The 20,481-nt window shown below is 49.7% G+C and overlaps 1 protein-coding gene across 1 annotated transcript in view; it reads right to left on the reverse strand.

The window, feature by feature from the left end:
• Positions 1 to 20,481, reverse strand: part of NT5DC3 (5'-nucleotidase domain containing 3) — a 55,439-nt gene that overhangs the window by 20,540 nt on the left and 14,418 nt on the right. Inside the window, exons 2-3 of the mRNA XM_079142881.1 lie at positions 7,852 to 8,036; positions 432 to 506 (exon numbers count right to left, since the gene is read on the reverse strand). Coding sequence (XP_078999007.1) covers positions 432 to 506; positions 7,852 to 8,036 — 260 coding nt within the window. The remainder of the gene's footprint in view (positions 1 to 431; positions 507 to 7,851; positions 8,037 to 20,481) is intronic.

A 20,481-nucleotide genomic window follows, 5' to 3' on the forward strand; every position in this document is an offset into this window, starting at 1 on the left:
GCTGTGGTTGTGGCTCAGTATGCGGGAGGCACTGGGTCTGAACCTCAGCACCACACAAAAACAAACAAATGTACTGTGTCCGTCTACAACTAAATTTTTTTTTTTTAAATAAAGTACTTTCTAAGGAAATGGCCTATCAGCCAAAAAAAGAAAGAAAGAAATAGAAATAAAAATAATGGCAACTGGTTCCTCCTCCAAACACTGAAAATGACCACTGGAACCAAGCCAAGCTCCCCAACAGCAACAGCGCTCATGCTTCTCAAACGCAGAAAGGTTTTACCCAAGAATATCTGAGTCATCTGGTTCTGCAGCCTCAGTGAACTAGATTTGAAGCTGATTTACCAGTTCAGCAAAAGGCAGCACCAAGACCACTAAGGACCATTTTCTTTTCAAAGACCACGGGACTGCAGGAGAGTAAGAGAATGACCTACCCGCTGGACGTCATAGTGCAGCCCCCGGATGGCAAAGTTGGGGTCGTACTCATACTTCCTGATTTCCACGGGATACTGTGAGAGAAGAAAGGAACAGGTTTAGCTAACCGAGTTCTGCGTTCAGGATTGCATCCACGCCAGCCCCTGGTACCAAGCCCATGGGAGCCGAGCACTGTAGCAGGGAGGCAGGGTCAGAGGGACAAATCACAGCTTGCTCCTCTGTGCCTCCGGGCCACAGAGCCTTGGTCCTGCCCAGCACCCTATTCATCTGTCCAAGCAGGGGTCAAGCTTCATCCCCCTCCTCCATCTTCTCCCATGTGAACTCTGTCCCCACTGCCCTCCCTGCCTATTATGGTATGGATGTGAGGTGTCCCCCCAAAGTTCACATGTGAGACATGCAGGAAGGTTCAGAGGAGGAATGACTGGGTTGTGAGAGTCTTAGCACAATCAGTGAATTAACCCTGATGGGATTACGGGAGCGGTCACTGGAGGCAGGTGGGGTGTGGCGGGAGGAGGTGGGGACTGGGGCGTGGCTTCGGGTGTATAGTTTGTATCTGGAGAGTGGAGTCTCTGCTTCCTGATCACCTGAGCTGCTTCCCTCTGCCACACTCTCCTGCCACGATGTTCAGCCCCACCTCGAGCCCCGAGGAAAGGAGCCGGCCTTCTGTGGACTAAGACCTCTGAAACCCTGAGCCCTCAAATAAACGTCCCTCCCTTAAGATTGTTCTGGTCAGATCTTCCAGTCACAGCGGTGAAAAAGCTGAACAAGGCACCGCCCTCTGCCAGCAGCCCCCAATCCCCACGGCCCCTGAAACGCGTCCGCTTCTCCCTGCTCCACCCCTCCTCCCCTTGCTCGTGTGGCTGCTGAGGCGGGAGAGCCAGAATGTCCCCTCAGTACTAGACTCACAGCGTCCCCCAAACACACCGTCCACCTCCGTTCAGCTCCTGACACCATGAAACCTCACGGCCACCGCCAGGTTCAGGCAGAGACCTTTCCAAGAGGCCCTCCTCTCAGCTTCCACGGCTCCACGCTGGACAGCCAGCCGCTGCTGACCTCCCGGGTTGGAGAGCCCAGGGCTGGCGGTGGGCACGGCCTCCCTGCACTCGCACCAGGGAGCACGCGGCTCAGGCTCCGCCGCTGCCTCAACACGCAGGGCTTCTGAGAGCAGCCCCTCCCCTCTACTTCCCAGTGACCAAATCACCCCCCACGCCATGGGAGGTGGCCGGCCCCTCCTCCGCTGCACCCGGCATCCCAGTCCTCTCGTCCTTGAGCAGATCTTGGAACTGGGACACCAGCTACCCAGAGAGAAACGGAGCCCAGGCCCTGAGTCTGCTGCTGCTGCCACAGTGGGCCCTGCCGTCCCATCTTACAGAGGGAACAGCAGAGGCACCATGGAACCCAGCTGGGGCCACCCAGTTGGGGCAGCAGGGCAGGGAGTCAGGTTCAGCCGCCGTTCCTCTCGCCCCTGTGACCTCGGCACCGAGAAATCGCCACACTTTCACATCAGGACGTAAACTGTAGAAGTGAAGACCCAGACACGCATCAGAGCTCCCGGGAAACCTCCCTGTGACCACACTGCCACCTATTCATGGCCAGGTCACACGGGTATGAGGACGTTTCCTGGTACCACCAGGCTGAACACTTGAGGCGTATTTTTAAGCCAATCTGCGAGAAGCACTGACTCAAATGTCACATTTGGGCTCATTTATCTAACACCTGCCATGTGTGCCAAGAAATCGCCAAACTGACATTTCCACTCGTGGGCGTTTCCAAGAATCCTGAACACCATGTACGAACAGATCTGCACCTTTATGGACATACTCGACGTGGCCCTCGCTGAACCCAGGCGTGATGACACAGTTCTGCTTACCAGAGGGAAGCCAAGGGACCTCGGCACCTCTGACACCTCCCTTAAACTGGGGAGTGGTGAAGGAGAAAGGTCAGGCAGGAAAGATGTATTTTAAATGTCACGGAAAGACAAGCCTCAGCTAGGCATCTGCAGAGCGCCGCACTCCAGGCTGGACGGCGTCTGCCTATACTTCTAGCTGCACCAGCAAGCAGGCGGCAGACCTCTCCTGCTGACTTTCTGGTGAATAATCTGAAGGTCAGACTCAAGGAACTTGCCTGGGGCCATATAGCCACCTGGGTCCAAGTCACACCCAAGTCCACCCCTAACCACTGCATAATCAATTCTGAACCAAGTGAGGCTTCCACTGGACACTCGTCACCCTGGTGAGAGCAGACCCGCCAGCTCAGAGGGCTCAACGAGCCTGCTGGAAGGATTCACAGCTGCGAAGAGAACCCTCCGGGCAGAGCCAGGATGCACACAGGTGCGGAAGAGTCTGTGGCTCTGTCTTTGAACGAGGCTTCTCTGGGCTCCCCGGCTGGGCAGGACCCCTCACGCATGCCTGCTGCCCCAGCCTCTCGCTCTCGCTCGCTGGGTTACTCTTGGGGAGCCACTCCCAACAGACAGCTTTTCAAATGGTCCAAAGACAATAACCGCCAGTGACTTGAGAACTGACGGCACAGCTGAAGGAACCCCGAGTGGGCAAGGTCTTCCTGAGGAACATGGGCTGAGAAGCAGCACCAAATCGTGGGCCCACCACGTGCTAGCAGGTGACCTTGGGCAAGGAGGCCCTCTTGTCTTGGAGCCCTGGTTTTCTCACCTACAGAGTAAAAACAGCCAACGCTGTGGAAGTGCAGAGGATCATGTCCAGAAAGCCGGTGCGGAGTCAGGGCAGAGCCCGGCACAAAGCACGTGCTCCCGAAAACTGAGCCACCTCTGCAGCTGTGCCTGGGGGGCAGGGGACAGGTCCACCCTCCCAGCCTCTGCCACTCTCCAGCAGCCCTTTAGGTGAGTCTCCCCTCCCTGCAACTGCGAAACGAAAGGGCTGGAGGAGGGGGATTCCGAGGCTCCTGCGTTCAGATTTCCTCCTACAACAGTGGTCAAGTCCAAAGCGCCCTCACCACGAGTCCCTCTCTCATACGTGTGCACAGGCTCGCACACGCACACACGAGAGCACTCCTGAAACAGTAAACAGAAACGTCGAGCCCAGGAAGCCACGGCTGCTTGTCAGTCCGATGGCTGCGGCCCTCTGTGGCTAGATCCGCAGGACTCCACAGTTGAGGAATCTCTCATCACTCAGAAAACAAGACTCATCCAGCGTGAGTGCTGTGGAAATAACTGGTGTCCCCAAAGGCTGTAAGAAATACAAATGTCAGAAGATCTCTGCCTGGGATTCTTATTAAAATCCCAAGTTAGGCCCCCTCTGGGTTCCTCAGTACCTGGATCTGTTCCAACCCCACTCAACCTAGGCAGGCAAGTGCTGGTGAAAAGGAGCAAAGTTCCCCCAGAATGCACCACAGAAATGTCCCCACAGCTTCATGAAGTTGATACCAAATGCAGCAGAGAACCCAGGAGCTCCTGATGCCTGCTGAACTCCTACAGCCCAGCGGCCTGGCTGCATTCCTCCTTCACGGTTCATTACAGGTCTCTGGATACAGCTAGCAACCTTACAACACTGCTCGGGAGTTCCTGAGGTCCAGGTGCCTATAAATACATTCATTTTCTAGAGCTCTCGGTTTGCTATTTAAAGCAGCCTGGGTATCAGTCTAATGAGAGGCAGGGCAGAAAGACACGAAAGCAAAGTTCTCTAGAATCCACACCGAAGAGGACATGAGGGTAGAACAAAGTCATGGTGTGCTGGCCCCACGCAGAGCACAGCACCCCCACCACTGGCAGAATTCAGGGATGTGGACATCAAACATTTATTGAGCAAATACTTTGTGCCAAGCACTGTGCCAGAGCCTGGGAATGCTGGAGCCAACAAAATGACAGTCTCTGCCCCTAAGAAAGTCCACCCTACCGTGGGAGCAGGCCACGGCACACACAATGCCTCACAGTGATTCCTACTATGGAGAAAGGGCAGTATCAGGGTCCCAGGCCTGGGGGAATGAGGAGCCAGCCGCAGCCCGTCAGGGGGCAGGACAGGCATTTTGGGGCAGAGGAAAGAGCAAGTACGAAGGCCGCAGGTGGGAGCATGAGCTGGTGTGGCGGAGCGGAGTCCAGGGAAGGCAGGAGGGGCAGGCCAGCGTCTGAAGGTTCACCCGGCTGTGGGACGCAGGCAGAACACAAGCAGAGGCCAGTCAGGAGGCCACTGCGCCAGGGCAGTGCAGGAGGTCGGAGCAGTCAGGGCACAAGCGAGGAAGCAGCTTATGAAAGAGTAAAAGGGCCGCTGTGTGTGGCGACTTCCTCCCACACAGCACGGTACCAACAGGGCTAAAACGTGGGAGCAACCCTAACGTGGCTGCGGGTGCGCCTCAGCGGGGCTCCTGGTCAACCTCACCGCGGCAACAGCCTGTGCAGAACGTGGCACCCCATCCTGTGGCCTTCCTCCCACCACACCCCCGTTAAACCTTGGGGAAAACATGGGACAGATCGCAAGGGAGGACACCCCAGAACACGGACGTCACAACTGCCAGGTCGTCAAACCCAAGGGCTGTCAGAGGAACTTCAGAGCCAAGAGCCGAGGGTGACAGGGTCCTCGTGGGATCCTGGGACGGGAAAGGACGCTGGGTGAACATGAAGCAATACCAGACGGACTTCAGCCAGACCAGCTGACATGCTTCAGCTGGGCGGCCCACGGTGAGGCGAGATGCTGACCTGGGAACCAGGCCACGCGGGCACTCCGTCTTACCACGGACACCGTCCCCGAGCTGGAAACCGCCCTAAGGCTACAAGTTCACTTTAAAGAGAGATCCGACAGGGAACACAGAACACAAGGAGCCAGGGTGACGTCAGGATCCAGATGGGAACAAGCGGGCGACCGCAGGTGCCCACTAATGAGAAGACGACACTGACAAGGTGGGCTCTTGGGAGGCAAAATCAGGAGCCCCTCTCACGCCCCCGTTCCTCGGAGCACGTAGGAAATGAAAATGATACAATGATCACCCGGTTTTTTAACTTCCACTTTTATAAAAATTTGTTCTTGTTCCCGAAACAAAGACAAAAGGATGATTACAAAGGAGCTGGAACATCTTTACACTTGCTTTTTGGAAAGATGCTAAATTGCAAATTCACTGTTCTATCACGGCGTGTCTGAGAAGCAGACGTCGCCTTCTCACAGGCACACGACGTGCATCAGGGCTGGCGGAGGAACGGCGCCAGCGCGCTGCGTCTACGAAGAACCGCTGCTGAGCCGGAGCAAGAGCAAATCCGCATGAGCACACCCGGCTCTATTAATATGCCTGACATAATTAGCATTATAACATTCTTTTTATCAAAGCAACGAACAGACACAACGAGAATGAAACGCCAGCGATCTTCGATCTAGCAGCTTTCCAATCATGACGTCACCTTTCACTTCATCCCTCTATTTCATCTCTCTTCCCCTCCAAATTGCATAAGTGTTTTATGTTCATAAATGTTTTATTTTCATGAATACTTTAGTTTCATCTGAACAAAACCCCACAGGGTAGAAAGGTGTCATTAACCCTTTGAGAGGCAACAGACTAGAGAGTACAAAAGGCCCTTGGAAACAGACAGACCCGAGTTTGAATCCTGGTTCTGCCTCCCACTGACCTATGGTCTTAAGGCAGGAGCTCAACTCTGAGCTGCCGTTTTCTCATGTAGAAGAGAGATAACCTGTGTGTGCAGGGCTGCCACGCAGAACCAAAAAAATATCAGTAACAGCCGGCATCCTTGGATCTCTCCCGTGCCAGGCCCGTTGGACTCATTTAGTTACCACAGCAGCACTGTGGGAAGGCTGTCACCGGGCCCATTTTACAGAGGAGAAAACTAAGCCCAGAGAAACTGGGTGAGTTGATCAAGATGATGCAGGAAGTGGTGACAGCAGGAATATGCAGCAGCGGTCAGACTCAGGAACCTGGACACCTCTGACACTTAGCAGCCATCCAAACAACCAGACAAATCCGGTTTCCGGTTGTGCCCTCCACCATCTCTCCACCACCCGGAGGTGGAGCTGGTGGGCGCTGGCATCTGCTTGGCTTTGACGCCACCTGTGAAATGCATGCAGGTCGTTATCCTGACTGTTCTGTTCACTGATTGCTAAGGGCCAGAAGCGTCCAGGTTCCTGAGTGTGAACACTGGCTGCATTTTCTGTGGGACAAACCAGAGCACCCACAAAGCAGAGACCAGGACAACGAAAAGGAAAGAGGACAAATGAGAAAGGCTGAGAGAACACGGGCAGCCGCCAGGGGAGAGAAGTCTTGGTGGGTTCATGGCTAGTCTCCATCAACCCAGGCCACTGCGCATCCTCTTGAGCTCGGCCTCTGGAAACCTCCGTTCTCGTGATCTGGGTCTGTGGGCTACCCACACCAGCCCACCTCTGCTGGCAAACAGGGCCGCAGCCCCAGCCTCCATTTCTCCACTGCCCTCAGGTGGAGGAGGCCGTCCCCATCTTCCCAGGCCTCGGCTCTGTGAGAGGTCCACAGGCCTCCATCAGGTGGCTTCCCAGCTCGTCTGTGTGCCACGGACTCCCCACCCCCTGCGCGTCCTGCAGGGCTAGCTGGGTCCTACTCATCTTTACCCTCTGGGCGTCGATGGCAGGGCTTGGTTTACGGAATGTATGAAGGAAGGGAGGGAAGAAAGAGGAAAGAGGAAAGAGAAGAGGTGGATGGGGAAGGCTGGACAAAGGCAGACTTGTTAACCTGTGGAAGAACTTGCCAGAAGCAGACAGAAACCCTGGGGCTGCATGCCCTAGCCTAAGACGACTCTGGCCACACTTCTCAGGAGGGCGTGGGGAACGGGCCTTGACAGCTCCATGACACTTCTCGTCCTGACTGCCACAGCATCCTCACCCCAGACTGGGAAGCAGAACGTTAAGTGCCGAGTGTTTTCCTATTAAAAGCTCCCAAAACTGGGTGCGATGGCACATGCCTGTAATCCCAGTGGCTCGGAAGGCTGAGGCAAGAGGTTTGTGAGTTCAAAGCCAGCCTCAGCAACTTAGCAAGGCACTAAGCAACTCAGTGAGACCCTGTCTCCAAATATACAAAAATGGGCTGGGGATGTGGCTCAGTGCAGCAGGGAGGGAGGCATCTCCCACCACTTGAGGAATTCCTCCCAGCCAGAACTTAACAGGCTGCCTCGCCCCAAGCACCAGCAAAAACCAGGCTGCTGCCTTGCTAACAATGAAGGTGCAAATATCCAAAGCCGCATCTCCACTGAAGCACACACACTCTGTTCCAAAGAGAAGTCTAAATATTTTTTTTTCCCCCTCTAAACACAACTTTCTTCTAGATAAGATCACTTGGAAATCTGGGATGGAACAAATGCAACACAATCGTTCAGAACAATGTACTAAATTACTTCTATGCGCAGAGCCACTCACAGCTGTCTGCTCTTCAAATATCTAAGAGCGAAAAGGGAGGGAGGAGACTGAGAGGTCCCTGTGACCTCACCCGGTGCTCGTTGATGAGAAGGTCCCGAGCGGCGTTGAAGATGAGCGTGTGGAGGTGCTTGGAGTAGAACACTAGGGTGTAGTCGTAGTCGAAGCCGTAGATCTCGATGTCCGACAGGCTCATCTCATTGTTGGAGAAGATTGCATCTGGGTTCAGCAAGTTGCTCATGATTGAAGGAACCAATTCTAGGAGCAAAGAACACTGCTTAGGAATCTATCAAAACTCAGCAAAATGGGTGAATTACACAGGGTCACAATTATATCTCAACGAAAGCATTACTGAAAAAGAAGACTTACTTCAACATCACAAAAGAGATTTGCTTTGTTTAAAACTCATATGCTAGTGACACACTGCAGAAGATAAAAGCAGAGATAATGACATTTAAAATTTACATATCTCACCACCCAAGGGAAAAAATATTTTAAGGAGTCGCTAACAATATTTGGATATATTTTTACACAGCTGACCTCACACTGTGTACACTGGTTTGTATTATAGTCTCTAAACTTGAAGGTTACCATGACCCTATTCTCATAAGCTCTGAACTATGGAGACCTTGGCACGCTGCTGTGCCGTACGTAACTCGCCTATGACTTTTTTCCTATTTAATAATCATATGCTAGCAATGAGCATCATGACCACCTTGCCCTGCCTTTCAGATGACTTCCTTCCCCTGGTTTACTGGAAGCATGAGTGCCCCCACTAAAAGCAGGGTCCACTGCACCCAATTAGTTTCTTTCTGTAGCAGTCCTACCTATTTGTGTGAATTGCTATTTCTTGACTTTTATTTCTTCTTGGAGATCTTCCAAGAATTCATCCTACCTTGTTATCTCCCTGAGTTCAACAGACACGTTTAAAAACCTAAGACATTGGGCTGGGGTGTAGCTCAGTGGTAGAGCACGTGCTCAGCCCTGGGTTTGATCTAGCACGCACACACAAAAAAGAAACAAAAAAGTGTCAAGTGATTCCTAAGACGGAGCTACAGTGAGGTAAGCCGGCACCACATCACCCTTCAGCTCTCACTGAGTCATTTCCAAGAGGGTGTAAAAGAAGTCTTTGCAGTCATGTTTATAGCTTTCATGGAACACAGAGGAGATTTTGTGATTTTTCCCAACAAAAATGGCAAAAAATTAAATTAAAAAGCAGCAGCAAGTGGGCTGAGCCAGGAGCCACTTCACAGTTATGAGAAAAGTCACATGTCACTTCAGGGAGGCAGAGAGCCGTTCTCTAGAGTTCAGGGGTGATGGCAAAATTGACTACGTAGGTGAAATCTCAGACTGTGAGGCTCCCAGGAGCACATCCTCCGAGAAATCAGGATCAAAGACTGAACAATATATTAAAAAAAAAAAAAAAAAAAAAAAGAAAAAGAAAATGTGCTAATTCTTATCCATGAAATCACTAAACAGGTACTCAAATAAGAGGAAGAATTTCATGTGTTTATTTTGTAACAAAAACAAAAACTGTCCCATTTTGCTAAAAGGATATATGATAGTATTTTTTCACCTCCTATGATGTTTATGCAGCCATCAAAATTTGCTTGAAATAGCTCACAAGTAAACAAATGTAAAGGCAAGAGCCTTTTTGGAGGCAGGGGCCACACGGCTCACTCACTCTCTCTCTCTCTCTCTCTCTCACACACACACACACACACACACACACACACACACACACACACACACGTAAGGATTGACCAGTCTGTATTTCCCCACTCCTGACATTCCTAAGGACAAACAGCCAGCTCCAGCAGAAGCCGGTATCTTTTCTGAGAAGGGGTTCCACTACGCTGCCTGGGCTGGCCAGAGCTCCTCGGCTCATGTGACGCTCCAGCCTCAGAGGAGCTGCGGCCACAGGCGTGGACCCCTGTGCCTGGCTAGTGGCTGGTGTTCAAAAGGTACCTACCATGCACCACAGGCAATCGATCACCTCATTCGACCTGTTCAGCAACCTCACATGCAAAGACGACCCAATCTCTTTTTACATATGAGCGCGCCACAGGCACGCAGGAATGACAGAATTTGGTAAAGTATACACAACCACCAAGTGGCAGGCCTGGAACCTGAACCTGGAATGTCTGGCTCCAGAATCTACATTCTTCACTCCCTCCCTCGGCGCCGGGGAACCCAGCCACACAGTGAAGGGCGCATTAATTCTAAAATAAAATGGAGTCAGCCCATCATTTCTGGGGGTTTTGTTTGTTTCTTTTCAGTACTGGGGATTGAACCCAGGGCACCTTTCCACCAAGCCACATACCCGGCCCTTTTTACATTTTATTTTTAGACACGGTCTTGCTAGGTTGCGAGGCTGGCCTTGAACTTGCAATGCTCCTGCCTCAGCCTCCCAAGCCGCTGGGATTACAGGTGTGCGCCACTGCACCCCATGACAGGCCATCAGTTCTGAGCATCCCTTTCCTTTCTGCTCATGTCTTTCTGACTGTGAATGGCCATGGTATCTATGTCTGCTCTAAAGAGCCACTTGGGATATTCTGTGTGCACTACTCTCTCACAGCAACAGCTCCAACCAGGGGACCAAGGCCCCAGTCAGGACATGGTCCCACCACAGTGAGATATCCTGAACATTTCACAAGGCTCCTTAACAGCTTGGGGACAAGGACAGCTTTGAAAAACCTAACAGAAGCTATGGAATCCTCTCCCTAGAAAAATGAAGATTCTGTAAAAATTTTAGAGTTTGTCCCCAGAAGTCTGTTCCTGACCCCCAGTTAGGTTCCCACACGACACCTACTTGAAGCCAAGGCTTTATGTACCCACAGACGCGCTGGGCCACAGAAGGTAAATGCATGAACTCATTTCACTCAGGCTGACAATCTACAATAATGAGGGTCTAATGAAAACCCAGTCCACGTTCACCGACAATTCCACTTCTTCGTTCGTTTCTTTTGTCAAAAGCAGTGAGACGATAACCTTGGTTTTTGCTTTTTGTCTTCATTTTCAAAGAACTCAGACCTGAGGAAGTGAAGAGACACGTTTTGACAGACCTGAAGGCAGGCAGTGCGCGAGAACTAGCCCCAGGAAGGGGAGCTTCTCGGTGTCAACGCTGAAGCGCTTCCGCCTTCCGTAATCCCTGGGCGCGGCCGACGTGCTATCTTCTGAATGTGACCACACAGCATCATCCATATGAAGTGTGAGTCAGTGATGCAGGATCACTTACAGAGTGACCAAAAGCTCCACTTTCACGAACAACCTTTGCAAGGGACGTTCTAACAGCCGGTTTTAATTAACATTTATATTTAGAAACAGTGTTGGCAAGAAAGTGGACCTGCGCTCCCACGCCCGAGAAGACTACGCGAAGGAAGGTCTCAAGGGAAGGCCATGCTGGAAAATCCTCACGGCCAGGACACCCTGGAGGCTGCTCGGGGACTCCCCGCTGGCAAGGAACGCTGAGGCAGCGTCCCTCACGCAGACACTGTCCCCAAGACAGGCACGAAGAGCAGCATCAGGAGCTGGCACGAAAGCTCAGTGCGCCCTGAAACCATCACCAAAACAGAGCTGGGAGCGCACGTGAATAATGAGGAGGCAAAGGAAAGAACCCGGGCTCCAGGAAGAGAGGTCCCTGCCTCAGGGCGGGAAGCAAACCAGGCTGGCCAGCTCTGTACTTGCCCAGAGCAGAAAAGGTGCTTTCAAATTTAGGAAGCGGATTCCTTTTGTAATGTAATGGATGGTGACAACAAGGCTCTGCTATTGGTGCGAAGACATGGGGAGAGCTGCTCGGCCTGGCTCTGACCAGAACTCGATTCCAAGAGCACTCTGAGCTGGAGGCCGTGTATCTGTCTGCAGGAAAAGCGTTCGTGTTTTCTGTTTAGATTAGAGTTTGGGGGATTTTTAATACTGTAGTAAAATACACATATTTACTGCTGTAACCATGTTTAAGTATCCTTCAGTGACATTAGGTACACTCAGTGCTGTGCTACCGTTCCCACCAGCCACCTCCAGAACTCTCTCCATCTTGCAAAACTGAACCTTTGTACCCATTAAATAGTGACCCTCCCTGCCTCTCCCTGAAGCCACCGTCGTCCTCTCCAACTAAGAACCTGGCTACTCCAGTACATGACGACCCTGGAGCCACACGGCATCTGTCCCTTTGCGTGACACCTTCGAGGTTCACCTGCCATGAAGGCGTGTCAGCATTTCCTCCTCTGAGGCTGAATGACATCCCCCTGGACGTGCGCACCAGGATCTGCTCATCCATTCACCCATCAGTGGACACAGGGGTCGCTGCTGCCACGTGAACAATGCAGCCACGAGCACGTGTGTGCAAGGACCCTTCCACGACCCACTTTCACAATCCTTCTGGACTTTACCCAGAAGTGGGACTGCGGGATCACGTGCTAATTCTATTTTTAATGTTTCTGAAGGGCCGTCATTTGGCTTTCTCACAGCAGCTACACCATCTCTCTGTTTTGCCTTTTTAAGGACACCTCAGAATACCACCCTTTGCCTGAATTCTATCTTCACTACGGACAGGAAGAGAAAATGGATGAATCAGAACTTAGGTAGAGGAGGCGAACATCTTCCCCCAACTCAAAGAAACTTTCAAACTGTGCAGAGATCTGCGCTTGGGAAGTACAACTTTTGCCAGTAACCTCCTTAGTGTTCAGGAATGCTGAATGACTCTCCCTTAAGCCCAGCACCATCTGTCACAGAGCAGTGTGTGGGGACAGTGCCAAGCAGAAACACATGGCCTGAGTCGTGACCAGGGAGATTCCTGGTGTCTTCAGAAGGGCAGCTCTCATTCGCCCTTGGGGACACAGCCTGGAGAGCTCTCAAGCCGACCAGATGCATTACTTCCTCACAGTGCTGTTCCAGGAGGCATCAGAGGAAGGTAAGAAGGAGGGGGTGACCAACTGAGGCCCCCAAGGCTGCCTCTGATAAGCAGTGCTGTGGGTCCTGGTCACATGTGCTCACCCAGTGTGGCTGCTCCATCTCAGGCGCACTCCGTCCAGTTGGCCCCTCTGCCCGATCATGGGGAGGGTGACTAATCTCTCTCCCCTCTCCCCACCTTCCCACACCTAGCTCTGGTCAACAGATCATGGGCTGAGGTGATGAGTGACATGTGTCACTTCCTAAGCAGCACATAAATACATGTGATATGGAAACTACAAGAGGAAGAAGCTGGAAGGCTAACCATGCAGGCTGGCTGCCCTGGAGAGTTGCCAGAACCCCCTGCAGACCTTGCATGAGTGACAAGTGAACTCTGGTTACAGCTGTCTGCAGTAAGCCACTGTGATGTCGTGTTGCTTGTCACTGCAGCATAACCCAGCCTAACCTGACTGTGCCTTCCATTCTTCCAATATCCTGAATTCCTTTGAGATGCCCCTCACCCCCAACACTGATGGTCTCAGTGTGGTTCCATGCCTGCCACCAGGAGGACAGCAGGTGGCCCAGGCCCAGCATTCCCCTACCAACACTGATTAGCTTGGGGCAGGCTGAGGAGCCCTCTAGCAGCCATCTGCACACCTTCCTGGCAACCAAAGTGACAGAATCTATCCAGTCAATTTCTAGATCTATAAGGGATCTCTACGAGGAAGAAATTCTCTTCTTCCAAACTCAGACCTAAAAGGACACAAATCTGGAGTTGTGAGCGGCCACTCCCAAGAATCTGAAAAAGACACCAACAGAAAGGTCAAGAGACAGGGAAACCCACCCCCTGACATCATCTGAACTCCAGGATCAAGTCATGCTAGGAGTGAGCACATCCTCTCAATTTTTGCAATAACCTGAGCCCACGAAACTTCTTCTCTTTCATAGTTTTGCTATGGGATGGGGAGTAACCAGGGGAGCTTAACCACTGGGCTACATCCCCGGCCCTTTTTACTTCTTTTGTTACTTTGAGACAGGATCTTGCCAGGTTGCTTAGGCCTAACTTGCTGAGGCTGGCCTCAAATCTGTGATTCCCCTGACTCAGCCTATCAAGTTGCTGGGGTCATAGGCCTACACTACCATGCCCAGCTCTTTTATTTATTTAGCTCAGTTAAATCAGTTTGAATTGTGTTGTCTATTGCTAGCAGCCAAAGGAGTCCTACGTAAAAGTTCATCTGAAGAATATTCAGCCACTCAAAATTCTTACTGACTATACATTTCAGCTTCACAATGTGGCACCAAGGACATTCCCCATTACACCTTAATCCGTATCTCGATCCTAAATTCTTCACATGCCTTCTTTTCAACAAGATGGGTGATCTACTGGCCTGTGTCCCCCAACATACACTATCACTGCTACCAACTCCAGTCAAATGCACCCAGAGTCTTACATTCTGTGCCCAAACACCAGCCAGCTACATGGAAAGAATGCCACACAGGATTTTCCCTCCCCGTGTGTTACAAAACAAGCCCACATGAATCAAAGAGTTAAAAAAAAGAATTAACATTAAAAAGGCTCAAAAAGATAATTACTATTTATCTCTGATCCAGAACATAACTTTCTAATATAAAAAAAAAAAAAGGAAATAGAGTCAATCATGAAAGTACTGATAGATCTACAATTTAAAATTTTTAAACGTCTGTGAATCCAAAAACACATTTGGAGAAAGGGATCTATCTGACAAAAAAAATAAAAAAAAAAAAAAAAACAGCAACAAAGAACTAATACTGTTCATATTTTTTAAAATCCATACAAAAGAAATTAAATGGCTAATAAATGTTCAACCTATTTTTATTTTCAAAAATAAAAATCAAGCAAATTAAGACAACCAGAGCCAGTGAACAGTAGCTCTCTCTGAAGAGGAGGCTCCAAAATGTCTCCACTATTTCATGTACGCTTTTCTATAACCAGCGTGCGCTCCTTGGCGAAATGTTCTTTCCTCTGTGTCGTTTGGGGTTCCTCCTGATGACAGGACCCAGACTGGCACCATGCAGGATCTGGGCGCCTGGCTCCTGGCCAGGAAGGGTATAAATCAGGGCAGTGCACACTTTCTGGAAAGCAGCTTGGCATGAAGCACCTAGAGTCTCAAAAATATCCATGCCCTCTGACCCAGTAACTCTCCTTCCAAGAATCTATGCTAAGGAAATATCCAGAGACGTGGATAAAGATGTATAGACCAATGTGGAGAGTGGTGACAGAGTATGGGAGAGCAGGGACTGGGACTGGGGGCCTCTGATGACATCATGGCTGTGGCTGCCCAGTGCCTGGGAATGTCTCTGTGCAAGGGCACAGGATGCTTAGCTGCTGCGGCAATGCCCTGCATGAGGAGGCTCTGTGCAAGAGTCCTATCAGCTCTGACCTTGGCCTCAGGCACACAGCTCCCGAGAAGGAAGGAATTCTTATGCTAGACAACCACAATGTTTCACCAGCTCAGTTTCTCCTGTTGCTGCCCACTTTACAGTAACTTTAAACAATGGACTTTCTTGAGAGCTACACAAAGCTCCTGACGCTGCACTTTGCAGGTCTGGATTGCTACTGCAGAAAAGCTACACAGATGTCCTGGTTTCCGTAACTTTCCTGAATACTAAAGCTTGCATAGTCTTTAACCTGATAATGAGACATATATAAATAAAGATTGCTGGCCTAACTCTTTAGATCTACATCTCCATCAGAGAGCAGAGCTCCACCTGATCCCAGCTTCATCTTCAAAATGTGTTCTTGGGAGTCTTTATTTTTCTAAGCCCCCTTCACCCGTCGCTGGAACTGAGAGTTTGGCCACACTGGTCGCAGCAAAGACTTTCTTACAGTGTTACTAATAATGCAAAAAGTGTTGGGGGGACAAGGTCATCTCAGATGTTCAAACTCAGGAACCAAAATGTGTTAAGAATGTATCAAACACAGAAGCCAAAATCCACTGGAAAACCCCTGGGCTCAACTTTTTAAGGCAAACTATAATCCCAGATATGCGAAGGTGACATTTTTCCTTATTTAAATTTATGATTTAACTTTATGAATATCTGCATTTGTTATGTAGCTATGATTTTAACTTTTGGTAAAAGTAGACTTCGAGCTGTTTTCCTAGAAAAGAATACAGATCAGAAGGTCCTGGAAGAAGAAACAGAAGCAGGGCAAAAAGGAAGACAGACAACTTTTTTCCCACAGAATTCCAGAGGGAAGTCTCCATTGTCCCACACGCCACACCAAGCTTTCCACAGATGCTACAAGAGGGGCCAGCGAGTTACTCCACAGGCTCATAATTACATGGTCTGCAACCACACAGATCAGGTGCCAGAAGAGACACTGCACTCGGCCTTCACCAAACAGGAGACGCTAGTCATCATGCGCCCATCTTACAGAGGAGGACGCGGGGATGTGAACAACTCAAGGTCACGTTGCTTTGTTTGTAATATACTTTTGTCCAGAAACCAACAACAGAGCAGATTTAACTGCAGATACAGCTTAACTTGTGATAGGATAATGTCCACATGAACTGAAAACATCTTAGCAGAAAGTGAGTCCATACACCTAACCTGCCCAGGCGGCCTTGAACGTGCTGAGACCACTCACGTCAACCTGCGGCGGGCAGACTCCCCTGACCAAGGCCTACTCCATACACAGTGCAAGGGGCCGCAGTGCGCCGTAGAGGGGGCTGACGGGAGCTACGGTCACTGCTGCTGCTCAGCATCCTGAGACCATCATACTCCACAGTGCTAGACTGGGAAAGAATCAAAATGCAAAATACGGTTTCTACCCTGTACTGACTTTCACATCATCCTAAAGTCAAAAGGAGGTAAGGCAAACCATCAGAAGTCAAGGGCAGTCTGGATTTTTTTCCCCCGAAGTTGACCAAATTTCAACGCCTGTTTATATTTTACGATACTCATATTTCATAAGGACTCATAAATATTCCAAATATTTTATTATTCCATATTTATTTAACATGGCTTCAAAGTCCTTTATCACGCGCACACTGAAAACAGCAAGGTTTCAACATGACTTTTCAAAGTACATGTACAGACGCACGCGAGCCCTTCCCGGCGCCGAGCCCAAGCCGCGCTCCCTCTGCTGAACTGTCTCCGGTAGGAGTGAACTCGCGGTCTGGCACCCAAAGTTCAAAGCGTAAAACTTTGTATCTGTAACTGCCAGTGAAAATACAAAAAAAAACCCTCCTTGAGAGACCTGACCATGCTCCAACTAACGCCCTCCGGCCAGGCCGGGCTCGGGCACAGGCGGCAGTCGGTTCAGCTACCAATGCTTGTCTGAAAACTGTGACTTTGCCCTCAACACTACGTCGGGAACGATGTGACCACAATGCACGTTTCGCATCTGTCTAAGCTTCGGGGTGCTGTCTTGTGCCAGCGAGTGCTCCTGGTCATAGCTGGCTCTACTTAACACCCTTTCGGCTAATGGTCAGTTACAGATAGAGAGTCGGAGCTGAATAGAAAGTGTGGCTGACGCTGAGAAGAGTGCACTCCTAGCAGACCTCAGAAATTTAAATAAAAATATGTTTAGCGGCAACTGCTTTTTCAAATATCTCCAGTTTCTCCCATCACCATTTGGTCATAAATCATTTTTAGGGTGGGGGGAAAGGAGAGGTGGGTTACCTGGTGCAGAATCACACTCGGAAAGGGGCACGTCTAGCGCTCCACTGCACAGTAGGGGGACGACATAATAATGATTTACTGGAGAGTCAGCACAGTGCACATGACTGTAATCCCAGCTGCCTAGGAGGCTGAGACAGGAGGATTGCAGGTTTGAGGCCAGCCTAAACAACTGAGAGAGACCCTATCTCAAATTAAAATTTAAAAAAGGGCTGGGGATATAGTTCAGTGGCAGAGCACTTGCCTAGCATGTGCCAAGCCCTTGATCTGAAGTATTTGGATATTTCAAAATAGCTAGCAGAAAGGATTTTGAATGTTCTCATCACAAAGAAATGATAATTTTTGAGGTGATATATTGACTACTCTGATTTGATCATTACATTTTTAACACATGAATCGAAATATCACACTGTATCCCAGAAATATACAATTATGTGCCAAGATTAAACAAAGTACCAAGGTATTTTTTTTTCCACAATGAAAGTGAACATTTGTAAGGCCACCTGCCAGCACGCCTTTCAAAAAATGACCCTTCCCACCTCTAAGCACACCAACCCCCAGTTCTCCTGGGACATGGCTCACCAGACACAGCTGATGGTCCAGGGAAGAACATCTGACTCAGGATGCGCCCTCTGAGGGCCCCTCCTCCTGGGCTGGGCACCTGCCTCGAGCCAGACTAAACAAGAATCCTTCCTCTATTTGTTCTAATTTTATAGCTTTATTGGGGTACAAATGATCTGGAAAAAATTGCACATGAAGCATCCAGTGTGACAGGGTACGATACATCCCTAAACACCCGATGAGACTGATGAGGTATGACACGTACCTACATGCCCGAGAAGCCAGCATTGCGGGAAGACATCGAGCCCACCTGACCTTCTCACACCCCTTTACATTTTAGCCCTCCTTCCTTCTGCTCCTGCCAATCCCCGGGCCACTACTGACCTTTTGATCAGATTCATTTGCACCTTCTACAATTTTATATAAATAGGATCAGACAGCAAGTAGCACTTTAGCAATCTGGTTTTCCCACTTACTGAACCCACAAAGTGTTTTCCATAAGCACCTATCAGACACCCCGTTAGGAGACACTGCACAGGGCTCCATACGGGGATTACAAATAAATCGTAAAGCACAGGCTCTGAGATGAGTAACATCACAGGCAGCAGAGGAGATCAACAAAAAAATACCACGCCGACCGGAGAGAGAGGACATCCGCAAAGGCCAGCCATGCCCCAGGAGGAAGAGGCGATTCCAAAATTGTTTTTATTGCTTCTATTAATTTAAAAAGGAACTTTCATTTTTCCATTAGGGTACATAGTTTGCATCATCCCCGGGGAAAAGCAATCATGACAAACAGAATTAGTCATCTGAAAAATTAATAATGCACATGACATTTATACTACTCCCACCCAAAGTTAAAATTATACCTTATCACCCTGCAAGTAACACCTGTGATTCTCACTACTCCCCTGAAGTCCATCACGCTAAAGTTCCAAAAATAAAACCACATACAACTGCATTTGAAGATTAAATATAATAATGGCTTTAAAACAATCTAATCTTACATTGTTTAATAAAAAAAAAAAACTGCTCAAAACGAAGGAACATTTAGCTTCAAGAGAAAATTTTCTTAGAGAAAGAAAACTGAGCCCTCTCAGAAGAGCAAATACTTGGCAACCTATGGAGACCGTCTCGCTGGAGTACAGAGGAAGCAGAAAGGAGTAAATGTCAATGCCTCCACATGCCACCACTGGGGACTTCTCGGCCATCGCCTCGATGAACGCCACTGGAGCGCCATGAGCAAATACTGCCATCGCCAATCTCAGAAGAGGAAGATGAAGCCGAGAGAAAAAGCCACAGGGCCCAAGTCACACAGCAACCAAACTATACCACATGTGCAACACCTGGTGCACATGGGTGCTCACGAGTGTCAGGCCCTCCTTCCTGTTCAGGAGCCTTTCCTAGATCAGTAGTGACTGGCGTAATCCAGGAACACCCCCACCCAGGCCCCTCTTTCAGGGGATCAGAGGTCAACACTCTTCTCATAACCCACAGGCAGAGTAATGGCTCTCCCAAGTGCTCCCCGCCCTAGTCCCTAACACTCGGGCTTCCTGAACAGCAGGGGGACCTGAGGCTGTGGATCCGTGACCTTAACCTGAAGACAGTGCCCTGACTACCCAGGTGGGCCGACTGCAGTCACAGGGTCCTGACGTGGGGAAAGGGCAGAGGGCTCGGGTCAGAGAGGAGACATGAGACGGCTCGGGCACTGCGGCTGCTGGCTGTGACAACGGAAGGGCAGTGGAGAACGCTGGAAGCCTCTAGAAGCTGAAAAGGGCAAGCCAGCATTCTCCCCCAGAAGGGAAGGCCCAGGGAGACCCGCCCAGAACTCAAGGCCGGTAAATCTGTGTTGTTCTAAGTCACTAAATCTGCGGCGACTTGTTACCAGAGCAATGGGAACTTAACACGGGAGTCTCGGGCTCCTTCACTCTCAGCACACAGCCGAGCTTCCCAGAGGCTGCGACACACCGAACACAGAACCGGCCGCCAGGACCGCTCTCTTCTATTAATCCAAACACCACGCGGTGTGCGCTAACATGACCTTCACCTTCACGTCTTTTATTCTGGAAAATAGTCATTTTCCATAAAAAAGTAAGCCATTTATGGTTAAGAGGTATTAATTACAAGAGGTATTAATTAATCATATTATGGTTGCTGTTATTATAAATAAATCAGTATGTACATATTGTTTAAATTTCTATTTCAATTTCTAAATATAGTCATCAATATAATCTATATAAACACAAATTCTGGAACCTTTAGGACTTAAAAGTGTACAAAAAAGTACTGAGGGGCTGGGTTGTGGTTCAGTGGAAGAGCACTCGCCTAGCATGCATGCGGAACGGGTCTGATCCTCAGCACCACTTAAAAATAAATAAATAAGTATTCTGTCCATCTGCAACTAAAAAAAAAAAAAAATTCAAAGAAACAAGTTCTGAGGACATAAGGACTGAAAACTGCCACCTTAGCTGTTGCCTACCTTGCTATTTTAGCTTAAGTAATCAGAACACAGTTGTACTCACAAGTATTTGTTAAACCAGACATGACATATGCCTGTGATCCTAGTGGCTCAGGAGGCCGAGGAAGGAGGATC

This window comes from Sciurus vulgaris (genome assembly GCF_902686455.1).
Source record: "Sciurus vulgaris genome assembly, chromosome: 5".
Taxonomy (NCBI): domain Eukaryota; kingdom Metazoa; phylum Chordata; class Mammalia; order Rodentia; family Sciuridae; genus Sciurus; species Sciurus vulgaris.